At 44.3% G+C, this 12328-nt stretch overlaps 1 protein-coding gene across 4 annotated transcripts in view; it reads right to left on the reverse strand.

The window, feature by feature from the left end:
- RNF145 (ring finger protein 145) overlaps nucleotides 1–9799 on the reverse strand; it is a 47193-nt gene extending 37394 nt beyond the window's left edge. Inside the window, exons 1-2 of one of the 4 annotated variants that reach the window (XM_038149840.1) lie at nucleotides 9550–9799; nucleotides 284–497 (exon numbers count right to left, since the gene is read on the reverse strand). In XM_038149840.1, coding sequence (XP_038005768.1) covers nucleotides 284–467 — 184 coding nt within the window. In that variant the 5' untranslated portion in view covers nucleotides 468–497; nucleotides 9550–9799. The other 3 variants (XM_038149844.1, XM_038149841.1, XM_038149842.1) reach the window with 3 other exon arrangements.
- Between the last annotated feature and the right edge of the window lie 2529 nt (nucleotides 9800–12328).

The following is a 12328-nucleotide window of genomic DNA, read 5'->3' on the forward strand; positions in this document are numbered from 1 at the left end:
CAGTCAGACCCCAGCCAAAGTCCCTGTTCAGGACATCAAATGTGTTTTCAAACACCAGGTATACTTGTAAAGGCTAAATAACAGCAATCAGTAAAAACCCTGGGCAGGATTTCTTTGCTGCTAACATAAACTGTCCCTTAGGCAGAACTGTAATGAGTGCATTGTCGTGTTACTCTTTGTAATCAATATATTAACATGCTGTTACTAAATTCTTAAAATTCTTGTAGCAAGCCAAAAGGTATTTAGTAGAGTAGTATTTTCTCTTGAATAGATCTCTACTTACCCACATAATGCATATTAAGGGCCAAGTACTTGTACTGGAAGAGAGGGTTGTTGTGCAGACTACTTCTTTGGATCTGCTGGAAGAATGAGCTGACATCCCATCTGTACAAGACATCCAACAGCATGATGCTGGGGACCCTTAGGGCCACGTTTAATACTGCCTCCAACTTCTCCTTTGCAGCCATTCTCTTCCCTTTCTGTGAATTGGCAGCAGACTGTAAATAGCACAAGAGAGAGAAGAGTAATCAGATCAATCCCACTGTACAAACAGCCATTAGGCTTTGTGATCCCGTGAATGGGGCTTCCTGTGTGGCCACAAACGGCTGAATGAATCAACTGAGTTAAACTCAAATCCAGACAGGACAGCTTCTATTTTGGCCATATAAAGGTCAATTTGCTAGCAGTTTTTTTCCATGGTGACACTGTAAAATGGGGGGGAGGGCAGGTTAATGACATGAAAATGGTCCAAGGGTGTGCACCGTTCTTATTTACACTCATTTAGCATTCGAGATCTCAGTGAAATCCCCCAGTGTGGTAGGTACTACATAAACATTTACATCAACAGCATTAGAATGCAATACTCTGTGTGCTATGAAAACCAAACACCAACAAAATTCAGACACTACATCCATCTAGCTTAGCACTATTTCCGTGTCTCTCAAATTAAATAATCACCAATTAAGGCAGGTCTTTAAATATTTTGGATTCACTTCCTCAACACAAATTGCAATAAATAATTTCCAAATACCTAAAAGCTTTAAAAAAATCATTTACAGCCTTCATTAACCTCTACAAATTTATCTATTTATATAATTTGAGGGCTGTGTGTTTTGAAGATTGGGACCAAGAATGCAACTGATTCTATTCATTTCTATGTAACTCACAAAGAATCATACAAACAAATGACCATATCCTCCCTCCTGACTAGAAGGTAATTTAAATTTGGATTTGCCAGCAGGTGAGATGGACGATGCACAACAAAAAAGGGCACTTTTTTTTAAAAAACAACTGGTCCACAGCAGCATCTCAAAAGTAACCAACAAAATGATTTAAAAGAGCAAAAGGATCAGTTTGACATCCTGTCAGCTAAGACTGACAGTTTTTCCTAAATGAAATGTGCTGGTTTTACCATTCATTACCCGCCCATGCCTTGAACATGATTCACTGCAGGCTGCATTAGAGAAGTGCAGTTGAAGATGGGGATGATCCAGCAAGTTTTTATCCACAAGAAGCCACTCAAAGTAAAATCACCAGCAGCACAATCAGCCCCCCATGAGGTCACACTTAAGAAAAGGCTCCCAATCCCAATTATTAGGGGGACAGCGGGAAAGAACTGCAGCCTGAGCAAAGACATGGAAAAACCTGCACTTGAACTACACTTTTAAATAAAGTTTTACAGGACTTTATTCATACTGTCCTTGTGTAAGTTATAAAAGCTTTTGCAGCTGTGCAAGTTCTATACCTCAAGCCAGCACGGAAGTCCAGCATGAAGTGAAACCATGCAAATATACATTAAGAACAAAAACACAACCCAAATAACCAAAAAAACCCAAGACCTCTCTCTTACATACAAGCCTCCTGCGAGGTTTTATTTGTGTTGCCACGGCCTAGATGACACTGCCAACTGTTCATGTCACACCTTCAGCCACGCTCACACTTCTCAAGCCATGATGACATAAAATTAATTCAGCTCAAGAAGTTCAGGACAGATCAAAACTGAGATGTGGCTCAATAAACCACAGGTTGCAGGGCTGTTGCTTGCCATTGTCTAGCCCACAGTGTGATTTTTCAAGTTATGTAAATGCTGGCACATTTTACAGAGCTCTTGCAACAGCTCTACAAACCCCAAGGGGAGCACATCCTTCCCCTGTGCAGGAAGTGCCTTCCAACCACATTGGGCACCCCACACAACACCAGCATTTCACAGAGCTGCCCAACACAAATTAAAAGGTCAGCCAGAAGATTACAAATATTTAGAATGAACAACCAAAACTACCACCCAAGCAGCTACTACAGAATCAGAGCATTCAACATTTTGTGTGAATACAAGACTGAGTTTAAAGGGATGGTCCTGTACAAACAGACAGAAGTTGGGAGTTACACAGGTTGTATACGAAGAGACACAAAAATTACAAACTTAAATAATTAATATCAAAATATTTTAAATGTCCCAGTATTTTCCAAAATCTATGGGTTCGTTAAGTCCATAAATGTAATCAAAACTCTGAAATCAGGCTGCCTCCTGGTTTTTTACTAGGTTCCTTTTCCAAGTAGATCAGGATGTAGGGATAGGGACGAGCAGGGACTGACAGGTTTTCATTCTGTCATAAAAATACCCACGTAAAGTGACAACAAGTGCCTGATATCAGATTACATTCTCAAAACTGTCAAAGCTTTTTCAGTCATCAACAACAACCAAACATGCATGACAAGAAGGTAACTTTCACTTGAGCTCTCCTTAATTACTCCAAAAAGAGAATTACATGGACATGGACAACTTAATACTGAAAGTTTACTTGAGGGTCAGCATGTCCAAATCAAGCTGAAAAATTCTGCCTCCCAAACTCATGCACACATACTTGAGACACAGCAAATGAAAAAGGACAGCATTTAGATTATCTGAAAGAATAATTAGATTTCAAATGCTGCGAAAACAAAAGCAATACTGAAACTTTGAAAACCACATCATGTCGCAACGGAAGTGCTGAGGTGCAGCCATTGCAGCTCCACAGCATCTTCTGTCCCTGAGTGACAAAAAAGCCCAGTACTAATAAGAAACCCTTTAAAATTAACTCCACTAGAAACGCGGATGTGTTAAATAAAGGCTCAGCTGTAATGGCTGCCAAGTTCCAACAGAACGAAATAGAGACAAGCAAAGTCCATTGCTCTAAGCTCATTATATTGTAAAGAGCTCTCACAATACATTATTTTGATTGGTGTAAAAACAAACAAAAAAACCAACCACAACATTAAACCTCTAAAACCTTTAGATAAATGATGATGACAGGAGTTGCTGGATGCTCAGACGTTAGAAATAAAAAATAGGTCACTTGTTGTACGAAGCCAAAACATGGACTGGGAGCCACTTGTTTGTGTTTCAAAATTTTTTCTCATGATTTCAAAGATCTCCCTGCTCCAAATTAGAGTAAGAAAAGGAACAATCTCAGGAAGACTGTCATGGTTTAACCCCTGCTGGGAATGAATATCACACAGCCACTTGCTCACCCATCACCCCTTCCCAGAGGGATGGAGAGGAGAAGTGAAAAAAAAAAGGCAAAAACCTTTGGCTGAAATAAGAACACTTTAATAAATAAAATAATGATAGAAGAGTGATAATGATAGCAACTGTGGTGAATGGCAGATAATAACCAAAAAAATAATAGAAAAAGAGAGGACTAAAACCCAAGAGAAGCCAGTGCCACGGTGCAGTTGCTCACCACCCACTGACCAATGCCCATGCAGTCCCTGAGCAGCAGTCAGTGTCTGCCAGCCAATCCCCCCTGTTTATACTCTGGGCATGAGGTTCTGTGCTGTGCAATATCCCTTTGCCCAGTTCCCCCAGCTCCCTGTGCACCTGCTCCCTGTCAGGGCACAGGAAACTGAGAAGTCCTTGATTTGAGCAAGCACTGTTGGCACCAGCTAAACCATTGGTGTGCCACCAACATTATTCTTGCACTAAATCCAAAACAGCACTGCACCAGCTATTAAAATTAACTCATTCCAGCAGAAGCCAAGACCAAGAACTTCAGATTTCAGATCTTAAGTTGTGCTATTTGGCCAAAACAACCTTTTAAAGAATTCCCATTATAACTGATTGTTCACAGAACATGGATTGCTAATATTTTTTTTATAACAATTGTATTTCAAAAATCCCTCCCTCCACTGGCACACCCATTTTGTCATTAGCATGTTCCTTGTTAGCCTTAAAGAAAACAGTAGAGTTGGCAAAAATCAATTTAAAAAAAAAGGGAAAAAACTCCTTCAAGTTTGTCCCAGCTCATTCCATCAGCAGATCAGACCATCTTGAGTGTGATCACACAGCACGTACCCTCTCGAAGATAACACACATTTTCTCTTTCACAAAATTTTTTTTCTGAAGTTTTATCACAAAATTTTTGCCATTTCAGCTGAAGCTGTGAATTCTGCCACTTAAACCAGTGTAACTGTTGCTCCTGCACCAACATAAATATAAATCCATCACATCACAGGCAGAAAATATTCCCTGGTAAAGCAGCACAAGGGGCAGCAAAAATCTGCACTCATTTATCCACACAGGTACAAAATTACATTACCAGAGAAAAGTTTGTACATTTAGGAAAGCATTAATCACAAAGTTACTTAATAGTTACAGAAATAAACTGGAATACCTGCAAATGTAAATTATTCCAAGCCTATTGCCACCAAAAATCACCACAGGAAGCAATTCCAGTCAAATCAGAACCTCAAAACCAGACTTGATCCTGCAACATTCAGCCTCACATCTGTGAACAAGATGCTCATTCTGCTGCAGCATCACAATCTAAAATACTTGGCAAGATTGACTAAAATCCAAAAGAGAGAATTTCAACTTCTGTTTCTCACATCTATGAAACTCCAGTTACTCTGGATACATCCATTAACAAGTGGATTCTGATCTGTAGTTTAGTTTCCATGTTAGATTATTTTTCAGTAATAGATTCTGAAACTAAAAATATCACCAGGAAAACCTTTTGTTTTCCTTTGAGGTAAACTTGGCTAGACAGACTTTGAAAAGGAAGAAATATTTTAAAAATAAACCCAAACAAAATACAAAACATACAACTCCAATCTGTAGCTGTAGAAAAGCTAAGTGTCACAGTCCAACATCTAAAATTAGACCCATCAGCTGGGTTCTTCCCACTCACTCCCTTCTTTACACCTGTCCTGGTCTGAGGAGCAAAAAGAATTTGAATTACAGAAGAATCCCATTCTTCAAAGACTCAGATCTTTCTGTCATCAGTTTGGGAGGAAGAGAACAAAGGGAAGGAACAGGACTAAAAGGTTTATCAAATATGCACTTAGAAAAGAATCTCCCTGTGTGATTCTGTAGAAAAACAAAAACAAACCTAGAACTCAGAGTACGTGAGTCACCAATCCATCAAAAGGGCTCTCTCCCTCGCAGACAGTGCCAAGGAAAGGAAAAGACTGCCTTGCTCCCATACAATTTAAACCGGCCAACAAGGACAGCAATCAAAGATTTCTGCTGAGAAGGACAGATCCAGCGAGATACCAGGAGCAGGAACAAAGCCCTGGAACGCTGCAGACGTGCACAGCAACACCGGCACTGGCACCCAGTCACTGCTCCCAGTAATGCTCACCCTACACCACCCGAGTAGCTCAGGAATTTCAAATAATAACCAGAGAGTGTTCAGCCTTCCATTTAAAGGTTTAGAGAGTCAGTCAGCAAACAGACAGCCTGATCTTGCTGTGTAAGCAGTTAACACAAACAAACAACATTTTTTTTTCTCCTTATTTTTTTTCTCCTCATTTTTTCCCTTTTTTTTTTCCCCATCTGGTCTAACAATTTGGATTGCTATACAACTGCTGCAGTGGTGTGCCTGAAGAACTGGTATTTCTACCTAGAAAACACAGTAATTCCTACATTCCTACGCATCCAAGACTCATTTAGCTGTGAACTGTGGCACAGCTAAGGTTAACCATTCCAAACAAATACAGCACGTGTTTTGCAAAAGCAAATGTTACTGCAAAATAAATTAGGTCAAACTCTTCTCTGCTCACAGAGACTTCGGTGAACATGAATTCACAGTAAAGGCATATTAAAAATGGACAAAAGCAACTACGTACGGTTAACTGCAAAGAATAGAAAAATAATCTTAATTTCCAACTTTTCACTAATTCTAGCAATTTTTATATGAGGGGAAAGAAAACCAATCCAGGAAATGAAGATACATGTTACAGAGCTGTGAAGATAAAGTTTTCCTTAAAGATTTATTTCTCAAGTACATTTATACACTATTAACAATTTCAGCCCACTCTCAATTACATAGCAAGCGCATTATATTATTTATTGGTAGCCTGTAAAACATCCTGTGGCTTTTCTTTTTCATAATGAGCAGGTAAGACAAAGGAACTGAACTCGGGGACTAGCACGTGTTAACAAAGGTTAACAAATCCACCAGGTATGCAGCAAAATCCGTCCTTCTGTGCATTCCTATGGGATCCACGCTCTGCCTGCACACGATCAGCTCAAACCCAGTCACACTAAGAGGGGCTGCGTGGTTTTGAGATCACAGCTTAGCTGGGTACCTGAAAGACAGCAAGCTAATTCATTAAAATTAAAATATAATTAATAATACCTTTAATTAAAATCTTGAGAAGAAAATCTAGGTTGACTCAACAAACCAAACTGCTCCAAGGTCCTCTCTGGCTCCCCAGTCTCTGACCAGTTCAAGGTTTGGTTTATTAACCAGTTATTCAGCAGGTTTTTTTGCCATCACAGCCCGTGTTTGCAAGCCCACACCTACAAGCCTGCCTAACCACATTTGTATCAGCACATTCTGAGAAAATCTGGGCAGCAATCCCAAAGCGCCTCTGCAGAGGAGAGAATACCCAGAGGAGCTGCACACCGAGCAGTAATGAGAGCCTGAGATGATGCAGTGACATCCCACCCCAGAGAGCCGGATCCCAGGAACACCAGACACAGGCAAAGCCCACAAAAAACCCTGCAACCCAAGCGTGTTACCAGGATGAAGCCACACGACAGGATGAAATAGATTTCATCCTCCACAGTTGCTCAGGCAGTTTTTAGCCATTTCAGACACGGCCTGTGTTTAGAACCTGCAATAACAATAACTAGCTACCAGACTGGTAAGAAGTTAAAATAGAAAATAAGACTTTCAAGATTTCTCTAGGTCAGCACTGATAAAGTTTCCATTGCTGCTGCTGCCTTATCTGTTTTCAGAATCATGTAAATAAAGCTTCGAGGCCTGTGAAATAGGCAGCTCAGCTTCCTGCAGCACCAGACTCGCCTGACAGAAATATCAAACGCACAGTGGAAATACCCAGAAAAGTTCCCTTTAAAACATGCTCAAACTCAAGATACGCAACCAAAGAATTCTTCCAGAAAAGCTCCTCAAGATCAAGTACCCACTTCTGAGCGCTCCTCCCAAGAATGCTACTAATTACAGAGCAGCAGGGCCTCTGAAATGAGAGATGCTGGAAGGGCAGGGAAACAGGTACAGATGCCTGAATCACAATGAAGGACTGAACTTGAATGCACACTTAAAAAGCAAAGCGATGGTGAACTGTCCACTCTAGCCACATCAGACACTGCCAGGTGTATTTGTAGCTAAAAATGGAGTCGGAAGAGTAAATCACCACATGGGTTCCAGAGGAGGGGAAGAGGAGCCATCTGCGCTGTTTGAAGAGGAGGAAAGCGACCCAAGTTTAGCAAACAGCTCGGAGAAGGTTTGTGAGTGCAACACCAAACACCGAGCAGGCTCACAGAGTTTTCCAGACACAGCCATCGCTCCGAGCTCGCGGGCACGATGCGCCCTTCTGCCTCCGCACCAAGGGCTCCAGCTGCCGAACTGGGCTGAGGCACCGAGCTCTGCCCATCCTCTCCCAAAGGAAGGAACTCCCCAGCATTTCTTCCACCGAATGTTGCTCAGTCCGTGTCTCTCGGAAAGAAGTGGCTCTAACATCAGTAGCTCCTCAAGGCTGATGTAAACAAAGCCAATCCTTGTTCTGGATGAGCAGCAGTCTTACATTGCTCTGTAAGATTTCTGATGAACCTACTCTATGTAATGGTGGTCGCAAAGACAACTATTTCCTAATGCTAATGAGTTCAGCAATTAATTAAATACTTTAGTGATATTATTACTCGAAAACCAGAGCCGATTACCAATTATTAAAGCTAACTAGAAACAAAAAAGATACAGTTTTGCACAGGACTCCTCCTATCTAAGCTAACCAGCAAAAAAAAGCCAAGGTTACAGACAACCGAAGTCATGGGGTGCAATATCTTAGAGCGCCCACCTAACCAAAGTATGTTTTTTCCATTTTTAAATCTATCTTCATTAACCCTCCGCCCTACAAGAATGATCAAAAAGTAATTAAGAATTATTCCCTTCTTCTCCTCCCAAGTTTTATCTCTACAGACACATTACAAACACAGACAAACCCTAACTGAAATATATGTGGAAGTATCCAAGTCTGAAACGCAAGTTAACAGAAACTCCTGTACTAAAAACTGCGTAAGAAACGAATACCGCAACACCTACAGATTTCAAAAGGAGAGTATTCTGAATGAGATCACAAATGGCTAATATTTATGAGTCAAACATATTACACAAATCTCACTTTTCTTTGGTATACTTTGCCCATAGCTTCTAACATTCTCCTTCATTTGCTGATACTTGCGGCATTACACACACAAAAAAAAAATTAACATTTTTTTCACTTTATTCCCCCAATCACATTATTTATGCACCGGGTCCCACACACACACCCCCAAAAAGGCAGCACAACCAGAAGGTAAGAATCGCTCTAAGAGCTCCATCTGTCACAAGTATACTTGGTACGCAGAACTACTCCCGAGCATAGAAGAAAAATGAAAATTCTCATCACAAACCTTATTTTATAAGGCTACAGAAGGTCTCATAAAACCGACTGACATGACACAAGTAGGGAAGATGCAAAGAGCCCTGTTCTCCACGCCACGGGCAGGCTGCTCCTTACATAAGCATGACCATATGCTCCAGGGCCCGTCTCCAGGAGAGGTGCCCGGCTCCGCTCCGTGTCTCAGCCGTGACGGCACCGGGCCGGGTGATGCTCAGCCGGCTGCGGGCACAGCCCGACCCCAGGCAGGGCGGGCAGCACCGCAGCCCTCGGGCCAAGCTGTGTCAGGGCTGCGGGAGCCCGCAGCTCATCCCCGGAGCCAGCACGGCGATGCGAACCGCGACCCCCGCTACCCCACTCGCCAGCAGGACACTTCTTCCCCGCCCGGCGCAACTCCCGCGCTCACCGCCGGCGCCGCGGGCAGCCCCGCGCATCCTGCCCGGCGCCGCTGAACTCCAGTAACCCCGGCGGCTGCCGGCGCCGGCGGAGGAGGGGAGCGGGGAGGGGAAAGGGGGCGGAGGGCGGGGAGGAGCGGGAGGGGGGCTGCGCGCAGGGAAGGCCGGGGAGCCCCGGCACCGGCGCGGACACGCGCGGGAGCGGCGGGGGCGCGGAGGGGCGCGGGAGCGGCGGGCGGGGAGCGCCGCGGGGGCGCGCGCGTGCGGGAATCACCTGAACCCGCGGGGTCGCCGCCGCCGCCTCCTCCTCCTCCTCCTCCTCCTCTCGCTCCCGCTCCCCGGTGGCGCGGCGGTGGCTCCGCGCTTCTCACACCGACGGCGGCGGCGGCGGTTCGGTGCCCGGCGGCAGAGCGGCTCCTCGAGGCACCATGGCCGCGCCGCGCCGCCTCAGGGCGCCGCCGACACCCCGCGGCCCCGCGGACGGGCGGCCATGGCCCCGCTGCCTGCGCGCGCGCGCCGCCCCTCTCCGCGCATGCGCGCGCCCCGCCCGCGGAGCGGCTCCTCCGCCCCCGCCCCGAACCTGCCCGGGGGGGCTGAGGGAGCGGAGCGGCGCTCTGGGGAAAAAGAGCCGGGATTGGGGCTGAAGAGCGCTCCCCGCCGGGAACGGGTTCTGTCCATAACCCCGGGACCATTTCGCCCGCCCGCGCCCCTGAAAGGCAGAGGTTGGGGTTTAAATTCCGATGGGAGCGCAGGGGTTCGGGTCCTCTCGGGACGTGCGGACTCGCCTGGGCAGCTGCGAGTCTGGGAGATGACTCAGAAAAGTCGGTCAGCAAAATTTCAGGTAGTGTCTGAGCAGATGTTTAAAAGGCAGCCCTGCTATTTTAATAATACTCCTTACTGACCCTGTGGAACACAAAGTCCTGCGTTACTTTCAGATACTAAGGCTGACTCTGTTTTTCCCAGAGTGGTACTGCAGAGCCTCCAGTCACCTTCGTGGTGAGTTCAACCAGAAAAGCACCAGATTTGCTGTACTATTGCACTGTCATTCTTCAGCTGGAGATCCTATCCAGGGGCTGCTCCCTCACAGCCCAGCACAGTATAGTTTCATACTTTGCAACTCACAGATAGTCTCACCAATACTTACTCATCCTGTCAGGGTTGCGTGGCCAAGCCCTAGAACGCATTCTTAACTGCTAAGGAAAAAATTATGACACAAAAGGAGTAATGCTTTTTACCTTAGTGGTTAAAAAAAAATACAAAGCCACATTGTCTGGAACATGAGAAAAGAAAAAAAAAAAACAACACTTTGCTGTGGTGAGGAATGAGGGAATACACTGAACTGGAAAATCCTGTAGTTCACTAGGGTTGGGCTGGCCAACTTAATAATTGCTTTTTTCCTTCCATCTCTAATGAACTGGAGCATTCACAGACATAGGTATTAACAATACCTCAACACAGCGTCTTTAACTCTGTGAAGCAGAGATATTAAAATAAGGGGTTTGGGTATCTGTTTGAATTGTGCTGTGCAAAATTACTTTGTCTGAGTAGCTGAAGGTTTTCAAAACACCAGGAGACAAGGATAGTTTGAACACATCCATCCTCAGATGGTGCATTTGGTATTCACCCTGGGCCAGTCTCCTCCTCAACTCCAGTCACTCCAGAATGCAGCAGGCAGGAGATCAAATGGCACAACTGACAGGAGCCTCCCAAACCTCTGCAGGTACCATGGAACAGCTCAGCACCATTTTTTACGAGCTTCAGATTTTAATACAATTTAAATAAAAACAGCAGGCTTTGTATTGCAAAATGTTTACTTCAAATCTATCCGTTTATGCAAGGATTCCTAAATTAAATTTAGGAAGAGCAAACCTGCAGACCCAGCCAAACAAAGGACACCCACACGTGGTTATTACTCATAAGCACTCTGTGCTCTGGTCAGGCTTAGGAGGTTCACTGAGCCCCTCCTGCACAGGGCTTCTCTGACCTGCTCAGTGTCTCCAGTGATTGCACTCTTGTTTTACATCTCTGTTTATTAATCATGCCACTGTCACCTAACCCTTTTCTTGTACCTGGGGTAAACACTACTCCAAACCCTGGATTTCTGCAGAGAACCTGGGAAAAGCTTCACCAGTCTCCAGCCACCCCATTCCTCTGGCTCAGCCCACTCCAACTGCATCATGTTCCACACTTGCCAGTACCCCACTTCTTATCACAGGGAATATAAACCAGCTGTCATATAAGGCATAAGAATTTCAGCTTCATTTCTAGGGGCTGCTTGTCTACTCATGCCATACATGGAAAAAAAAATCATGAGTCACTTCTTGTCTATTCTTTGTGGGCTTGGTTCAGTGCTGACTGAGGTTGGGGTGATCTCTAAGTCCTACCTCTCTGCAATGCTGCTTGGGAGAGAAGACAGCAAGTAGCAGAGAGAGACAAATACATATTCACAGCTGTAGAAAACAACAGGTATTTATAGGAGTTGAAATAGGAGTGGAAATATCTATTATTATTTTAGAGGTAATTATATAATGAAAGTATTGTAGAGTTCCCGCTTCAGTTTGCAAGCAAACAATAGGAAATGAACCCCACATTTATTTCATTCTGTCCTCTCTCAGCATTTAATTCTGGAAATGCAAAGGTTTTCTAATGAGCAGATCAGGTATGTGGCATTACTACTGTCATGTCAGGCATGGCTTTTTAAAAGCACCTCAACTTTCTGCTTCAGTTCTCCAGAATTTTGAAAGCTCCTCCTGCATCTGACGCTGGGTGGCTGAGAATTCTGAACTCAATGATTATTCATCTCTCATTATCAACAAAGGCCTTTGGATTCCTGAATTTCAGTGATCAGCAACTGAGGACTGAAGGGCACCGCTATGGTGACATCTCATTAAAACTTTGAAAAGACTTTCTCAGAGTTCAGAAAATGTGGAAGCTTAATTTGTCCATGCAGATGGACACATGCCAGCACCCCAAACTGCTTACAAAGAAAATTCCTCATAAGAATTCTCAAAGAGCAGCAAAATATGCTGACGTGGAAGGACACTGCATGCATA

The sequence above is a fragment of the Motacilla alba genome, chromosome 13 (assembly GCF_015832195.1).
Source record: "Motacilla alba alba isolate MOTALB_02 chromosome 13, Motacilla_alba_V1.0_pri, whole genome shotgun sequence".
In the NCBI taxonomy this organism is placed as follows: domain Eukaryota; kingdom Metazoa; phylum Chordata; class Aves; order Passeriformes; family Motacillidae; genus Motacilla; species Motacilla alba.